Genomic DNA, 18,900 nt, shown 5'->3' with positions numbered 1-18,900 from the left:
TTTAGCACACCCAATACTAATAGAATCCATTGAAAAATCTCTTTTATCAATTATTATGGTTTTTAACCATAGACTGACCCATTTAATATTAGATTCATTGCAAACAGACCACTAGGTGGCGCTCCCAACTCGTTTGCGATGGTTTTTGAAAACCTTATAACCATACCTACCACCATACCAAAAATCTAAAACTTGTCACCAAGTGCACGATTGTGTTGATTTTGAACGAATTCAGACCCAGCTAATACAACAAGTAAGACGAGCGAACGCGGGAAGCGAACGCAGCTCGTAAATTGCAAAAACAACAATTAGAATAAATTACGTCATTTTTTAAGGTTTTTTTTAAGTTAAGTTTTTTTTTAAGTTAAGTTTTTTTTAAGTTTTTCCTTTAAGTTTTTTTTTAAGTTAAGTTTTTTTTTAAGTTAAGTTTTTTTAGTTTTTCTTTTAAAGTTTTTCCTTTTTAAGTTTTTTTTTTTTAAGTTAAGTTTTTTTTTAAGTTAAGTTTTTTTGTAAGTTTTTCCTTTTAAAGTTTTTCCTTTTTAAGTTTTTTTTTTAAGTTAAGTTTTTTTTAAGTTAAGTTTTGTGTGTGTGTGTGTGTGTGTGTGTGTGTGTGTGTGCGTGCGTGCGTGTGTGTGTGTGTGCGTGCATGTGTGTGTGTTTTTGTGTGTGATACAGCTGCGCCCTCTGGTGGTGGGCGGGTGGTGTTACAGCGTGACACACACACACACAGACACACAGACACACAGACATGATCTGCTGGGTCTCATAGTAAATGCTCACTGCGTTCGCAATGACTGCGTTCGCAATCACTGCGTTCGCAAAAACTGTTAACAGTGAGTGGACGACACCATAAAGCATTACACTTGTTTACAATAGGGCCCACCATCATCGATGGTGAATTCAAGCTAATAGAAACTGCAGCTAGCCTACTATTCACGAAAAGTTCCGATGATGTCACTGGTGGACGGGTTTCTGAACTGCCCACAGCCCTCCTATGAGACACAGACCGAGTAGAAAATAATTGTGGTATTTTATCATGGACATTAGTGAGGACTAACTAGTAGCCCTAACAGGAGCCCTTGTACAAGGTTTCTTTGACTATGCATGCACCTCCTGGTACCACAGCACCTCAAAGGCCCTTAAAACTAGGCTCCAGACTTCCCAAAACAAACTGGTCAGGCTCCTACTTGGCCTCACCCCCCGAACCCACCTCACCCCTGCCCACTTTGACAGGCTGGAATGGCTTAGTGTCGACGATAGCCTGGCTAATAAGCCAGACTAATATCACACAACACTGTCGCGGTATATTAGTCTGGGCTGGCTCCACTTGGATTTCATTTCCCGGGGGGGGGTTCAAACATTTTCTCTTTGACGCAATTGGTCAGAGCTACTGTCAGTCAAAAGTCTCAAGCATTGAACGTCACTGTACCAAAGCCCGCCCATATTGCATACCGTGTCCCGATTGGTCCGACCTGTTCTCGGTTGTAGGAAAGAGGCGTGCTACTGAGCCTCGCCAGACCGTAATCCGCTGGTAGGCAATTTTTTTTTGCCAACGGCTGATTCGGTCTGGTTTATTAACCAGGCTAGGTCGACGACAGAGTACAGCATCTTGCAATGGGTCTGGTCCACAAGATTCGATACACCACCAAGATACCCATGTACCTGTCTAGATACTTCCTTAATGTTAACGAAGTCCACACCCACAACACCAGAGGGCGTGCAACGAACCATGTACAACCCAGATTCGGCACAAACAAGGGTCTCAATTCTTTTCGCTCCTATGCCACTAAAATGTGGAACGCCCTACCAACAGTCATTAAGACATGCAAATCCCTTGACTCCTTCAAAACCGCTCTCAAAGGGCACCTACGGATGGCTGCAATTCGAAACTGGCCCCCGTAAAATCTGATCCCCCCCCCACCCCCTTTTTCCCTCACTGTATATGTTTCTTTTCCCTTTTTACCTCCATTATGATGAATTCCTGTTCTGTTTTGTCTATATAGAAGTGTCTATTTGTACGTCTCTAAATGTTTTGATGAATTGAACATGGTGGACCCTCTTGTAAACAAGTGTAATGCTTAATTGGGTCGTCCACTCACAGTTAACAGCCTTTGTATTGAGTTTGTGCTTGAAATGTACTGTAATTCTGCAAACTGTTAATAAATATTTCAATCAATCAAAAAAAGTATATGAAGATAAGTTCAAACGTGGTGAAGTGGTCCTTTAACGTGCTCATGTCGCTGGTTTTGGGCTTGTAGACCATAGACCTGGCTGCTGATTTCTCTCACACAATCTGGCAACAGTGGTCCCCAGTCTCGCGGTGTCTGGAGGTGACGTCACGTGAGTTTACAATCGGCATCCGTTGAAAAGAAAGGATTTGCTAATGGAGGTGATAGAAAAGGTTGTTCTCTGAACGACAAAAAAGGTTGGTAATCCTTTAGTTTGAGTTCAAAATGCTGCATTGGACGTTTTGATATTAGACGTTGAGAGACTTCGTTTCATCGTTGGAGATAGTTGTGTCTGTCACTGTGTGTGTGTGTGTGTGTCTCTCGTTTGGTAACGTAACGCTAGTGGGTTAGTATTAATGGCTGGTTTACAGTTTGTCGCACACCGAAAATACGCGATTTACAAGCTCGGCACGCGTTGCGCTGCGACCAGGCTACAAGACGGTGAGAGCTTGTAGATCGGTGTTTTTGGTGCGCGACACCGGCGTACAACTAATTATAAATCTCCCTAAACGTCTTCTTTCTCACTAGCTTACTTCTTTAACGTTGCGTGTGTTTGACTCAGACTTTAACCACAACCTTCTGTCTGCTGCAACTGTTTTACGGTTTTAAATGTCCCAATGTGCTGCCATGAATGACCGTGTGTTGATCAGCACGGATGACATGTTTGTTTTGTAGCAAAATATTAGCATCCTAGCTAGTTTTCGCTAACAAACGTCAGCGATAATGACGCGGTCAACAACATACCTTAGCGCAGCGTTTAAGCAGTATTTACTGTTCTATTTGTAAATGCAATGCATGCATTCACGTTTTGAGCTGTGACGGTGTTTTATTCACGTTGAATCAGGCGTGTGTACAGTTAGTCAATCATGCACCAACCCACATAACTTTACATTGTTTACTTAAAAATGGTTTCGAATATTAGCCAAACGTAGCTCTGATCCATAGCCCTGAAGTCATTAGAGCTATGGACCAGAGCTAAGCCAAACTTAATGAGTCCTTGTCTGTATCGTTATATAACGAGCCTTTGAAGCAGACTGCTCGGATAGGACTCGGGAGGTTTAAATATTTAGATGAATTGTGATTTGTTTATTCCTGCAATCTATAATCAATTAGAAACATTTAGGATTGGGCCGGTGTTCCATATCTCCATATCCAATATAGATCATTCATTACATGTCCATCCGATTGTTTGTGGAATCTCATTATCTCACTTGTATGAAACAGTGACAAGTTGACAACATGCACTTATAAAACAGTGAACACAGTTAGAATGATGAAAATAAATAAAATCAGTGTGTGGGATTCGTCTTCGTAATGAACAAAAAAGATCACACCTGTGTGAAGTGAGCGGTGCTACTGTACCGTATGGGGATCCCTGCAACATCCAGGGGCCCGGCCCGGTTCCGGCGAGTCGCCCGCTTCCGAAACGGTCGAGAAGCGACAGAGTTAAAGGACCACTTCACCACTTTTCAACTTCTCTTCCTATAATTGGTCCTCACTAATGTTCATGATAAAATACCACAATTTTTTCCTACTCAGTCTGTGTCTCATAGGAGGGCTTTGGGCAGTTCAGAAACCCGTCCACCAGTGACATCATCGATGGTGAATCCAAGCTAATAGAAACGGCAGGCTTTCTTTTCCTGAAAAGGTGCAATGCAAAAGTTGAAGCCATCGTTCTCACGATAATACAAATCTAAATATATTTTAAAACAAATCTTGTTTAAAAAAAATCTGCCTAATGATGATGTCACTGGTGGACGGGTGTCCGAACTGCCCAAAGCCCTCCTATGAGACACAGACTGAGTAGGAAAAAATGGTGGTGTTTTATCATGAACATTAGTGAGGACCAATTATAGGAAGAGAAGTTGAAAAGTGGTGAAGTGGTCCTTTAAGGCTCATTCATAGTCTGGATTTTCGGTGGTGAGGTGACCACGAACTACAACATGACGTCACGAGCCGTGGTGAAGAGCAAGCCACCGCCCCAGCCCTTCTCTCTGTTTTTACTCACCACCACTCAACGTTATTTCAGCTCTGGTGGTCAGCTCACCACCGGGGCGGTGTTCACCTCACCACCGAAAATCCATCTTATGAATGAGCCTTTACCGTGTTGCAGCTTTCCGTGCTCGGACATACAGAGACAGACAGACAGACACACATAGCTGCGTATTGGAGTGGAGGCACCGTTCTAAAAACCTGTGGAGCAGTGCTCTACCTGTCACTCTATAATGCGCTGACGACTGCCTTAAGATCAAATTATGTATTTGATCTTACGTGTCTGTCCACTCCAGGTGTGAACATCGGGAACACCATAGCCATGTTAAGCCATGTTATATGACCATGTTAACACCCCGAACGCCTGGGGTTATTTAATCCATTAAATCATAGTGCCACATTGGAGATGGAGTCACTTGGAGGGGGATGACATGGGACCGGGGGACGAGGGAGGGAAAAAGGGGGGGGGGGACCTGGGAAATGCACTAATGACTTTTTCTATGTCTAAGAAATATGCATTCTATATTTTTCCAAATAAAAGAAACATAAAAAAAAAAGAAAAGACAGCGCCCAGCCAAAACACTCCAGGCGATCGGCAACAACGGGAGCTATGATTAATTCTAATGCGACTAGCGACGGGACCGCGGTGGGCCGTCTATAGGTTGTTAATGGTATAGTCACAGATTATGCCAATTATGAAAATTGCCCAACATATGCAAGTTAGCATCCGGCAGTTTCTACATGCTGGGGACCCATACTAAACATTTAGAACATAAATGTTGGTGTACTCAACATGTCCGGGTTCACAATGGGGCTCTATGGGCAGGCTACTAGACTATGATGTTATAGACGCACCATGAAACACAAACTCTTCTGTGAACTCTGACAAATACAGAATTCATCTTTTCATTACAAATATCGAGCAAAGTGACAGTGGACATATATCTTTTTCTTTTTTTTAATGTTTTTTTTGTGGCTTTCACCTTTATTTTTTTTATGGAGGGACAGACAGTAGGCTGACAGGAAATGGGGGGGGGGGGGGGGGGGGCGGCACACTGCCAGACTGGATTACCAGCCAAGGTGCCTGGACCGCTGAGCCACGGCCCAAGCCTTGTACATATCTCTTTGCAGAGCATAAAACAGCACCACCTGCTGTTGTCTAGCAGGCAGTGTCCTACTGTAGGTGTCTACCTAGCAGGCAGTGTCATGTCAGGTTGTGAGTTTGTGACTGTGATCCGTTGTTTTCAAACAAACAAATAAGCGTTCAACTGATCACTTAATGACTGTACAAACAAGTCAATGATGTTGGTATAGTCACACCATGTGAAACACAAAGCCAGTTCAGTTGTGATACATCTGGCTCAATTGATGTCCAGCACAGCTGAAACTCTGATCAGTTTGGTAGTGTCTCGAAGTGTGTGTGTGTGTGGTATACATTGCCAGATTTACAGACTATTTTTTAAAGTCTGTTTCCCCGCAACCTGCGGTCGCTTCTTGCCCTTACGATGTCTTACTGGTTACAAAGTCTACACATTATGATGGCTATGCTGTTCCCAACGTTCACACCTGGACAGACACATAAGATCAAATACACCATTTCCTACAGCCACACTACAGTCATTCTAACTGTGTGTGTAAGTGCATGTTGTCACTGTTTCATACAAGTGAGATTCCACAAACAATCGGATGCGTAACCACTAGATATGGAACACCGGACTCTGTACCCTTTCTTATCAATTTAATTTAGTTTTTCTGGAGACAAACATATTAAAGATTTTTATTTAACAAACATGCGTGTTTGTGTTAAGTGTTGGTCTCCTACCTGAAACAATCATGTCATGCATTCCCCCCTATATCTCGAGTAAAGTTGATATTCTGTACACCCAAACCACCATTTAGACTTGTCTTTTAGCAATATATAGTTCACAGTTCACACTTTTTTTTTAAAGGACCTATAACATAAAATTCAACTTTTTCAATTTCTTTTGTGTTTTTGGAGCTCCCATATGTGTTTTCAATCCCCACAAATAACCAATTTTGAACAATCAGGCTTTCATATCATATGGGTGCTTTAATGGAAATTGCTCTCAGGAACAGCTCAACTGATTTTTGTCCTCATCTTGATGTCATCAATGTCACCCTACTTTGTATAATGCCTCCTCTTCTTCAGTCTTCAGTTCCAAATTTGCATTTCCACTTTGTTTACAATGTCCACCATTGTTGATTTTCCAAGCTGGCATGGAATGGAAACAAGCCTGGTTTTATCTAGCATCAGTATTATAATATAATATCGGCACCCCCACCACCTCAGGACATTGTGGTACTGCAGCTAAAACTGCTTCAAAGTCCAGAAAGAAATGACAGAGTGGTGATTGAGGCTCAAACCATTAGAACTAACTTTGAGGGACAATATGATATTAAATATTAAAAGCAGTTTTAAAATGCATGTTATTTGTATTATATTTATATATTGCTCCTCCATCTGTTTCAGCAGCAGGCAGCCATGTCTGATGCTTTGTATGAGAAGTTTTTGGCCCCTGAGGAGCCCTTCCCTCTGCTCTCCCAGAGAGCCACCCTCAGTGATGTGGGAACACTGGATGTTAGTGACTTTGGCTGTCAGCTGTCATCCTGTCACAGGACAGACCCTCTGCGCCGCTTCCACACTAATAGGTAAGCTCTAATATTGTGTGTGTGTGTGTGTGTGTGTGTGTGTATGTTTCAAAATATGTTTAAAAAATTCAAAAATTTCAGCGAAGCAAAACTTCAAAAAAATACTTAACGGCAACGGCGGTTAACGCCGCTTCGCACACGTTGCGGCGGTCTCCTAAAGCTGTTGTATGCATCTTTGAAACATCTCACCAACACTCAAGCGACCGACCAGGTCTCCGTGAACAGAGAGTATGTAAATCTACATCCTATAGAGGGTGGAATAAGCTACGAGGGACCCTAGGGTAGCGACGTCCACAATTCAGAAAAGCTAACAGAGGGTACCGAAAGGGGCTAGCATATACCTGACAAAAAGGACAATTTTGGAAAAGTAAAATATTCACATCTAAATCGATTTGGGATAATAAGCGTGTCTCACACTTTTGTCCCCTTTGACATTTTACCCTGAAGGTGGAACCTTACTTCATGTGGAACCAGTGTTGCCAGCTCAGAGTGCAGTGAGGAACTTTTCTCCTCTGTCTCAGTGGGGGACCAGGATGACTGTTACTCCCTTCTGGATGACCAAGAGCTAACATCCCTGGACCTGTTTCCAGAGGGAAGTGTTTGTAGTGATGTATCCTCATCTATCAGCACCTACTGGGATTGGTCAGATAGTGAGTTTGAGTGGCAGGTAGGTTGGTAGCTTGACCTAACAACTCTTGGACTAATATATTATTATGCAAATTTACCAATAAGCTGATGAGCATATTCAGCTATTTTTAGTGAACAGCTAACCGTTGACACCCCTAATTTAAACTGACATACTAGACCTGCAGCTTAAATTGTGTGCATGAAGAATAATTGTGGTTGCTGGTAATGGTCTTGATCTAGAAATCAAAGATGTAGTGTTTCCACTTTTACATTTCAAGTATTTTCTTGATTCTCACAATTTGTCGGCTTCATGTTATCCTCCCAGTTGCCAGGAAGTGACATCGCCAGTGGCAGTGATGTGCTTTCTGATATCATCCCAAGTGTGCCCAGTTCACCCTGTCTGTTTTCCAAGAGGAAGGCCAAGCCCCACCCTCACCGCAATCTAGATGAGCTGCCCTGGAGCGCCATGACAAATGACGAACAGGTACAAAACACCACCCTGTAATCACTGAACTGTCGAAGCACGTGATGCTATAGGAGTCCAGGAAATGGAGGGAACATGTAGTTGATCCAGTGTGATAGTTTACTTTGTGATATTTTCCTCTCCTTGCAATGCAAGCTGATGGCTTCAGTGATGTCACACAGAAGTGTATCAAATTGCAAGTGTGTATCAAATTGCAACCTTATCTAGATTCCAGATATTTCTGATCCTTAGGATCTGTCAGCAAGGTTGTATTTTCAAATGATTAAATAAAAATATATTTGAAGGTTGTGGGCTTGTGGCACAATTGACTTTGCCGAAGTCTTTGTGTTGTGGGGAAAACTATTGATAACCATACTATTCAGATGATTTTAAGATTCTTGCCCTTTAGTTCTCCCAGGACCATATAAGTCAATATTGAGTTCCAATTGTTTGTGTTGGAAATAATGTACATGTTTGTATCTCTGCATCTACTGAGTATCCGAGTCTTAAAGACCATGACAGAGATGCTTAAACTGCTCAAAGAGGGTTCATGTGTGTATCTTTGTGTGCTTTCACCTCAAGGTTGAATACATAGAATACCTGAGTCGCAAGGTGAGCACAGAGATGGGGCTGAGAGAGCAGCTGGATATCATTAAGATCATCGACCCCTGTGCCCAGATCTCTCCCACTGACAGTGAATTCATCATCGAGCTCAACTGCCTCACTGATGAGAAACTAAAACAGGTGCGGGCCAACAGATACCATCACAGTATTAGATTTATTATTGTCATTATCATGGTCACAATTATTTATTAAGGTTTGCAAATGTGTATTCATAAAGTTGTTTTTTTCTAACATGTAAAAATATTCACAGTATGTGTCTAAAAAATATTAATATTCCATTTCAACAAAAAAACAGTCTACTAAAGACAACAAAGCCTATATACGAGTACGGCGTCTATACAGTGTTCTGAGATTTTAGCTTGGCTCAGCCTTGATATTTGAAGTGCTGTGGTTTTTAGGTACGTAGCTATATCAGGGAGCACAGCCCCAGACAACGAGCCAGCACCACCAGGGAGAGCTGGAAAAGGAGTGGCCACAGCAGTGCCAGTACCAGCGGGATCAGTGGAGCTAGCAGCAGCAATGCTAGCATGGTCAGCTCTGCTAGCTCATCTACTGGTTCTACGGCATCTAACTCGATAGCAGGTGAGGTTGTTGGTCTCAAGGTCATCGGCTCATAGTAGCAGTGCTGAAAACATCATCAGTGGTAGTGGTGCTAGCAAAGTCTAATAATGCAGCATCTCCTTTAATACAGGCCCCTTCATTATTTCCAAGTAGCAGATTGTGGAAAATCATTACCAAGTAGAGGTATCGATGGCTACTTTGTAAACTCATTTGCCTATTTGCGGTTTAAACTGCATTAGACGTGGGTTCGAAAAACAAAATACAACACAAAAGCAACATAAGAACAGCTTAGATTCATGAAACCAGAAAGTTGAGAGCAGATATAAACCCCTTTCTCCTTCGGGCCCTGCCTACACAGTAATGACATGTCCGATATCCAGCCGTTTACAATGCTGACAATGGGGAGCCATCGCAATATCCAACAAGTGTATTGCACTGCACATTTTCTCAATATTGTCCAGTCCTAACATACACAAGCACATTTCCTGACTTGTATCATTCTCTCCAGCATTTATTTCTGTCTCTTGTGCGTTATAGTATATACTATGACTGCCATCTCCATTGCAAAGTGCCAAGCCAGACAGGTTTTAGGGCATACTTGCTGCCTGGTCACAAAACATTAACAATGATGTCGCATTTCCCACCACCTGAGGTTAGACAACACTCAGCAGAAACTGGTAGCACATTTTATTATCTTTAAAAGGATATGCTACTGTCACTAACTGCAAAAAAAAAATAGTGTAGTGGCAGAACTGTTCCAGAATAAAATGTTAAGTCTTGAACCCTGTTAAATTTCCCTTTCACATGTTATACATGTTCCTGGAAGAAACGACACCTAGAATCTAGGGATGTTTCTTTATATTTTTTTGTTCTGCACCAGCTGTTAACACCCTGAGCGGCAAGGACAGAGTTCTCCGTTCAATCAATTAGTAGCGCTCAAGACGGAGATTGATAAAAAGGACGGATTACCTGTCCACCACTGCTGAGTGTAGGTTTTCGAATCCACTGCAAGTCTATACAAACTAGTGATATATATATATATATATATATATATATATATATACCAGTTTATATACTATATATATATATAATCCCATTAAAAATGTGATTTTATTATTTATAATATTAGAATAGAAGAAGAGAGGTCATCAGGTGGTCCCCAACCTTCTTAGAGTGTTTCAACCCTTAACCACAACACTCCAGTTGGTGGGTCAGCACTGCAGTGATTGGCCAAATCACTGCCCCTCTCATTCAGGCTTCCAGCTATTGTCCTTTCTCTATGCCAGAGCCAACAGGCACTTGGAGGTCTCTAGGACTGTGGTTTGCGTCCTGCCTAGGGTCCTCCTACGTCTCACCAGACTATAAGTCTGTGTGGTGTGCATGCATCCGTCCTTGTCCACACGTGCCCTTACTCTGTTTTAGAGTCAAAGTGGGTTGTTTGAGCCTTCTCTGCATCTGTGTCACTGTCGTCGTTGTTGCCATTGAATCTGTCCTAGCGAGTCTCTCTTACTCCCCTCTTCTCGGGAGACTCTGGGGGTATTGCTCATTTGTACGATCTGTAGCTTGCGTGGTGCCCTTTTGCGAGTGCTGCAACAGGGGTTGCTGGCCCCTGTTACCCTGCCAGTCTTTCCTGGAGGTCAGCTGTCTCTCCAGCGTCACCGACCTTTCTTGGTTGCCACCCAGACTTTCCTGGAGGTCACTGATTGTCTAGGGAGTTCAGTTTGTAAATACATCAAAGATGCGATTATAATCCATCCAGAGAACATTATAGTATAGGTTAAACTGTTCGCTGTTATCATAATTATGAAAGTGGGTTAAGAGGGAGTAGGAGTGCTGCACTGAACCAATGTGCTCTGTCACTGTCTCAGCATGACCAGACACACATAGGTGAGGCGTGTGGCAGAGAACTCGCAACACACTCATTGCTTGCCAGTATGTAGTGTGTGAATGCACTCAAAACTTTATTGTTCATCATGTGTGATAAAAGCATTTGTTTTCGGTAGGTCAGGAAGTGACTCATTGAGTTTGTTTACACAGTAATATTTATAGTACTATGTATTAAAAATAGCAGGTGGGAGGAATTCATTGGCATAACAGAAAAAGGGGTAATTTAACGAGTAATTGTTCATGTTAACCATGTTTCAGGTGGTCCAGCATCAGCCTGTAGTGGAGGCAGTGTAGCAAACATCAGCAGAGCTCACAGTGATGGCAACCTGTCCAGTGCTGCAGAACGCATTAGAGATTCTAAGGTAAGTTGTGTGCAATTGTTGGCATTCTTAACACATTGTGTGCCCACGCAACACTTAAAAAAAAAACAACACAATCTGTTAAGTAAGCAAACCCTATGATAGGGCAGGAGCCTAGCCTAGCTGTTTCTGTAGCGTGAGGCAGCTGTATGATGTACAAATACCCCCCCTAGTATGTCGCAGGGACTTACCCCAGTCAAACTCTTGATGCTAAGTGCCAAGCAGTCTTTGGTATGACCCGGCCAGGGATTGAACCCCGACCTTCCAGTCTCAGGGCGGACACTCTAACCACAAGGCCACTGAGCTGCTTCTCCTTTCATTTAATAAGTAGTTTAAGCCGATTTGCTTTATTTGGGTATTCTTTTCACATTAGTGCCAAATCAATTGGGTCCAGACTCCACACATTGTAATCCAAATAACAGAACCAATAGCATAACAGTAGATATGCATGTGTGTCCCTCTGTAGAAGCGTTCTAAGCAGAGAAAGCTCCAGCAGAAAGCCCTGAGGAAGCGTCAGCTCAAGGAGCAGCGACAGGCAAGGAAGGAGCGTCTAAGTGGCCTCTTCCTCAACGAGGAGGTCCTGTCTCTCCGCGTCAACGAGGAGGACGACCGCGGGGATGACCTTGATGTGCTCATGTGACACCAGTGAACCAATCAGTGCTCCCTCTACGTCTGTCCTCTCACCACATGGCCGCTGCCGCATAGCTCGCTTCATAGGTGACGCTAACACATAGCCTAAGACAGATGCATCAGGCATGCACTTAACTTATGAAGCGGGGTCCTACCTTTCTAGAGGAGTGTATATACCGCCAGCACAAAGAAAAAGCCTTCTCAGATGATTGTTAAAATTACAAATCCCTTAAATTAACTAATACTTGTTTGTTACAACGTAAGCGGAAACGCTGAGCTGATACATAATGTGTGATACATTATGTAATAAAACAATAAACACCATTTCGGATTATCCATAATGGCTAGTAGTGTTTACTTAAATGTACTTCATCTTACCGGTACCTCTCTTTCAATTACTTTACATAGGTGAATGAAAGGAGCTTTAACCACATGAACCCTAGCATCCCTATTTTGGGGTGAACATTTGGCACAAATGTCTCATCTGCAACCTTGTGAGCTTCTTGTTGATGTGTTATCTTTGGCAAAGATTTGGTGTAGAGCCCTGGGGGACTCCAGTCAACTATAGGGTTTAAGTGGTTAACAGCTGCTTGCAGGAGATGTCTTGGCAGCAGCCAGTGATGGCATATCTTCTGCATTTGAAATGATCACAATTAGACAAGAGTCCAGCAGCTAATAGTAGTTGATGGAGACAGAGTCTCCTTTGTGTCTCCATAGGGAACCACTGCTGGTCATCAAATTATTGTTGAATGCAACAAAAACAAAAATATCCATGAATCCAATTCTCCATGGGGTGAGTAATTGATAGATTTCTTTTGGTTTTGTTTGAACTATCCCTTTTAAGAACTTGAATGGCATTCAGGAGCCCTAGTTTGAATAGCCATGGCTTTCAAATGAGATTTCCTGGTGATTGTTTTTTGGACTGTATTGGGAAGGGCCCCCCTGTCTTGTACCCTTATGTTTTCACGTATTTTTTTTGAGGTGTAGAACTGTAATCAAATAATGATGTGTATATCAATTATCCTTTAAAAAAAAACCCACTATTGCTTTGATTTGACTTTGACTGAAAGTTGAAAGTTTGAACAAGTAGTTTCCTAAAAAGGGTTTCAAATGTTTTAAAATTTGTCCGATAAGGCTTTTTTGTTTGTTTTTTTCCCTGGTGGCATTTACATCCCTCCAAAAAGTTGGTGGTTGGACCACCACACTACCCCACTTGACAAGTACAGTGGGGTCAGAATACTCATGATACAAAATGACTTCTGTACGGCCTGCTTACAAATAGTCATTTCCATACACATTATGTATAGACAATGCTGACGTTATCTATTGTCCATGGCATAGCTTGCTAATGCTTCTAGCATGTTATTGCTAGTAATTAGAAAACCTTTGGATATTATAATGCTTGAATAGATATTAGCCATCATATACTGTAGCCTTGCTAGCCTGCTTAACAGTTATCATGTCATTAGCGTTGATCTACAGCAATTAATAAATGCTACGCTCCACGCCATTGCCGTTGATGTATGGCAATTGGTGTTTTATAGTGCTTTTGATTGATCAAGTCATAATGCTACTCATGTTGGCACCTGGTTGCTAGCTGTTGTCAATAACACCGCATCACGCCATCTTGATCGTCGTGCCCATAAACATCCACTCTTATCTGTTTCTTTCAATCGCCTGTATCTCCTATTCCTAATCCCAGATGGCATTTTTGGTCAAAACAAGGTTTTTCCACGGCCCAGAGCAGACTCTGTGATGCCTTCCATTAGACTCTGTTGGCTCCGTTTGATAAACTGGACGTGACCACACATCGTCCAACTTCCTAACATAAGATCAAGACCGGAAGTCTGGAAATGTGGCTTTTCAAAATAAGAGCTAACAGGGAAAAATGCTGGCTTTAATTATATCACAGTTATCAATACATGCTGGCGCAGTGGCGTAGTTTGGGGTTACGGTCTGGTAGACAATTTTGCTTACAGAATGACACACTGTACATATACACAGTCACATTGCAAGTATTGCGGCTCAACTAATGAAATGAGCAACGGAACACTAGGCGTAAAAGCACTATGTGCTGGAAGTGTCATTCTCCTGTTATATGGAGAAAATGTAGATGTTTGGTGGGGGCAGCGCCCTGGATTTTCTGCATGCATGTGCTGTCCAAAGTTCAAACTTTTGTCGTACTTGACTTAAAGGTATCTTCAACAGAATAGGAAATACTCAAACTGGGTACAGCACAAATGGAGGAAATGGGTAAAATTGGGTTAGCTTTGTTAAAAGACTAAGCACATTTTAACACTTGCAACTAAGTGATCACATTTGAGAAGAGGGATTGTTCACAGCTCTTAAATGAATAAAAAAAACCTCTGGATTAGTTAAGTAATTACCTGATCTAACACAGCAAAGCACTTTTCCAGTTAGATAGGTGAATTTGGAATTAAGGTGAGCAGAAGTCAGGACAAGAAATGTGAACTATTTAAACTCACAATTACAAAACTACATAATGTGGAAATTTAAGGATTTCTGAAACCTGTAAATACATGGGCAAATGTCTCTAAATCATCCAGCTTGCTGAGGGATGTGGTTCCATTTCATCTATAAGGCTTAGAGGGAGTACTGAAACATTGCATGCTAAAAACATCACCACAAAATTGCACGAATACTGGTGAACTAACAACTAGCATTATTTGCAAAAAAGTTAAAAAATATAAATAAAAATGGCTTTGTTCTTGTAAATAAATGTTGGATAACAGTATATTTCCTTTAAAATGTCATAACTCTAGAAGTTTGAGAATCTGAACTTTACCTTTGATCTGTACATAACGCTCATAACAAGGTAGTGAACTACATGCACTACTTTTGAATGGTGCAAGAGTAGTCAATTGCTGTCGACTTCACATTATTTTTGATATTGCATATTCATTTGATGCATTGGATTTTTTTTTATCTCATACATCAGGGGTCTTTCCCTCAACTCAGGCCTAATTTGTCATGGTGTCGGTTGGCATGTTTGAGTGTCGATCCCCAAACCCCCAAATTATTTGACCACCATAAGAATTTCAACATTGCTTTATGCCAGTTGTTTGTGTTCCAGAATACCTATTACTTTTTTGTTCTATTTTCTTTGTATCCTTGAGTTCTTTGAGTATAAAGGAGAGAGATGAGCTTAAGATTTTCATTGTTATAGTACTTTTTTGTTTTGCTCTCGTCTCTAAATGGCAGCAAGCAATTTTGGCTGTCATCAGTGTTCGATCTGTGTGACTGTTAAGTTGAACTGGTTTCTACTTGAGCATTTGCATATGTTGATTTACATTGGTATAATGTAACATTAAACAACACAATATTGATAAAGCACCTGGAGTTTCAGGTTAAATGTCATCCGATTTCTTGAGGGTAATGTTTTGTCAATAGTTTGCTCTTTAGTTATTGTAGTACTTCTCCTTTATAACACTGTCCCACAACAAATCTGCTTTGCTTTCTAATGTTTTCTGTATAGTGGGCCTTTGCTTTATTTCTCCTTTATGTTATTGCTTGAAGCAATTACAGAGATGAAAAAAAGATTCTTGTGCATTCAGTAGTGATGAATTAGAATTCTATTTTGACTAGTGAAATGAAAATAAATTTGAGATGGATAAAAGGTGATTATCTGCTGTGCGATGCAACAGAGCCAGTTGTCTATGTATACATGGTGCCAGTTAATTCCTATCTCTCGCCTAATGTTTCTCCATTTATGGGACAACTAAACGTGGGTTCACAGATGTTTCTATATACACAGAAAATGTGTCTTGGTTGAAATATTGAGCAAATCCACTAATGATGTTGGAGAGCAATACATAACCTCATCCATCCTCAAACACTGGCCTGTTTTTCTATTTCTTATTCCTCCAGCCTACCTATGATATCTAGAGCCCATGGATGGTTTTCAACTGGTCCTGGGGACCAATGCTGCTATGAGTTTTATAATGTCAGTAGTTAATCACAGTCACTTGATATTTCAAGTCGTCCCTGACCAGACAGCTAGAATGAAAACCCAACAGGAAATGATATAAATCCAGAGCCACTGTTATGACCTGGCCAGGTCTCTGGGGATTTTTTCTTTTTTTTTAACGAGAACCCATGTATCCACTTTAACCTAAGTTGAATGAAAATTAAGCATTCTTCCCTATTATGAAGTTGAAATTGTACATGCGCTCCTATTTTCTGTTGGTATAGCATGGGTTTAAGTTAGAATACTAAAATGGTGGTGCCACCCACTGCAAATCAAACTGTCAATTTGGTTCCACCTGTTGCAGATATTGTCTATCAGAATTTCTGTTAATGTTCTGTTACTATATCTGTCATTAGACTCATTATGGAAATTCATTCAATGTTCACCCGCTGACTGGATATAATGTACCCGGAGAAGCATCAATGGTGAGACTGCAGTTCTGACTGTGGTCCACTGTACTATGATGTGTTGTAAACTTAATAAAATGAGGTTGTGGCACCCTATTGGTCTTTGTGTTCAAAAAAACGTTTGTGTGTGTGTGTGTGTGTGTTAAAGTGTTAATTTTGATAAATGTATATTCTCAGTAATCATTGAGTGTTTACTCAGTAGTACTAGTAACAGGGGTCTCTGTCTCTCCAGCTCTTAAAGTATTAATAGGGATGCCAGTGTCCTCCAAACAGGAGAGAGAGTATAGGCCTACACTATAAAGTTAAATGATTAAACAAAAATAATCAGGGAAATCTAAATAAAAGGGGTTCTCTTCTCTCTCCTGATTAGATTAAAGCAGTGACCCACCTGACAGTTAGTACTAGTCATAGAGTACTAGTAGGCATAAACACTTGTGTGCAGGTCCAAAACACAGCCCAGCGCTTCCTACTCCACTGACAACCAATCACAGCGCTCCAAATTCCCTCCCGTCATAGGAATAAAAAACTCGCGTCGCGGTTCGCTCCCGGTTCTCCCGTTGGCCAATCCGGGCCTGCGCTCCCCAGTAAGTGCGCAGCTGTGCGCCCGAGCGCTTCCGGGATCACGTGAGGCTCTGTGCCGAGACTATAAAACCGGCTTTGTTTGGTTTACCATGGCAAAAATGTAAAAAAAAGAAAAAGGAGAACAATTTCCCCTCTGCTGTGTTTATTTTTTTTGTTGTGGGGCAGAAACATTTTCATAGATTAATGCCCTACTTGCTCATTTGAGCTTGTAGATCTGCTGCTTTTGAATTTGAATCCTGAAAAGTAACAATTTTGGACATACTGTATGAGGTTTCAGAGACAATTTGTACTTTGTTTTTGTTCTTCAAGAAGTGCGCAGGGCTACGAAACAGTGTAACTGCCATGACCAAATCAGCTAAAAGTAACTTCATTAATGATAAAGCTCAGGAAAACAAAAACAATCCTCATGAGCTCTGGAAGCTACTAAACAATCAACTAAGCTATGGTCAGAAACTAAAAACCAGATTTTCGAACATAAACATCAAATCTGACAACACTCTCATCACTGACAACCTTGATGTGGCCAACTACTTGAATATCTTCTTTACAAACATAGCAACAACTCTGGTTAACAAACTGCCCTCCCACTCTGGGCTCTTTGGTGTAGAGCACATTACAACCTTCTACAAAAACCTAGGTGTTTGTAAAGACGATTTTAAACTAGTTATGGTAACAACTGATGAGGTAATTAAGAAACTGAGTGCCCTCCAACCCCACAAGGCCACAGGCCATGACAACATTCCCTCCAAATTTCTCAGAGACTCAGCCATCTCTATAGCTCCAATCATCACCCACATAGTAAACCTCTCCATCAAACAGGGACAGGTCCCCCAAGATTTCAAACTGGCCAAAGTAACCCCCTTGCACAAGAAAGGGAGTAAATTAGACCCCGGCAACTACCGCCCTATTTCTATTCTTAGTTCCATCTCGAAAGTGATGGAAAAAATAGTCTATGAACAGGTTGAAAAGTATCTTGCCACTAATAAATTATTGTACGAGTTCCAATCTGGCTTCAGAACATCCCACTCCACTGACACATGTCTTCTCTATTTGAGCGACCACATCAAACAAGAGGTGGACGCTGGCAAATACTGCGGCATGGTCATGCTGGACCTCCAAAAGGCTTTTGACACCGTGAACCACTCCATACTGGTTAACAAGCTAAAAGCAATTGGTTTCGATAGCACATCAGTGAGCTGGATGCAATCCTACCTGGAGGGGAGAGAACAGATGGTGGAAGTGAACGGAACACTGTCCCCCCCCCCTCCCAGTGAGCTGTGGCGTTCCACAAGGAAGCATACTAGGGCCTCTACTGTTCCTAATATATGTAAACGACATGACTTCAGCCTGTGACTGCAACTTGTTCCTGTTCGCAGATGACTCAGCACTGCTGGTCTCGGACAAGGACAAACTGCAGGTTGAAAATGCCCTCAGCTCTGAACTCGGTAGAATCTGCACCTGGCTCGCTGATAACAAACTATCTTTACACCTGGGAAAAACTGAATCCATTCTCTTTGGCTCTATTAGTAATCTCAGCAAGGCAAATGGCTTCTTGGTTAAAGTGGGTGACAATGTTATCACACGTAAAGATGAAATTACCTACCTAGGTTCCATCCTGGAGGCTAATCTTTCCGGTGATAAAATGGCCACCAACGTAATCAAAAAAGTCAACCATAGAACAAGATTCCTCTACAGGATCTCCTCACTGGTCAACAAAAACACCTTGAAGACCTTAACAGGAGCCCTTGTACAGGGTTTCTTTGACTATGCATGCACCTCCTGGTACCACAGCACCTCAAAGGCCCTTAAAACCAGGCTCCAGACTTCCCAAAACAAACTGGTCAGGCTCCTACTTGATCTAGCCCCCCGAACCCACCTCACC

At 41.7% G+C, this 18,900-nt stretch overlaps 1 protein-coding gene across 2 annotated transcripts; it reads left to right on the top strand.

The window, feature by feature from the left end:
• The first annotated feature begins 2,272 nt into the window (after positions 1 to 2,272).
• fam199x (family with sequence similarity 199, X-linked) lies at positions 2,273 to 16,532 on the top strand. 2 transcript variants are annotated; one of them, XM_079504414.1, is made up of 8 exons: positions 2,273 to 2,425; positions 6,715 to 6,890; positions 7,338 to 7,557; positions 7,843 to 8,001; positions 8,563 to 8,724; positions 9,003 to 9,186; positions 11,311 to 11,414; positions 11,878 to 16,532. In XM_079504414.1, the coding sequence occupies exons 2-8, from the start codon at positions 6,724 to 6,726 to the stop codon at positions 12,049 to 12,051; spliced, it is 1,170 nt and encodes a 389-aa protein (XP_079360540.1). In that variant the 5' UTR covers positions 2,273 to 2,425; positions 6,715 to 6,723; the 3' UTR covers positions 12,052 to 16,532. The 2 variants fall into 2 exon arrangements, with proteins under 2 accessions (XP_079360540.1, XP_079360539.1); XM_079504413.1 differs by having other exon boundaries at positions 2,278 to 2,425; positions 6,712 to 6,890.
• The last annotated feature ends 2,368 nt before the right edge of the window (positions 16,533 to 18,900 follow it).

Source organism: Electrona antarctica (assembly GCF_951216825.1).
Source record: "Electrona antarctica genome assembly, chromosome: 1".
NCBI classification, from domain to species: domain Eukaryota; kingdom Metazoa; phylum Chordata; class Actinopteri; order Myctophiformes; family Myctophidae; genus Electrona; species Electrona antarctica.
This window is presented reverse-complemented; position numbering and strand designations above follow the sequence as displayed.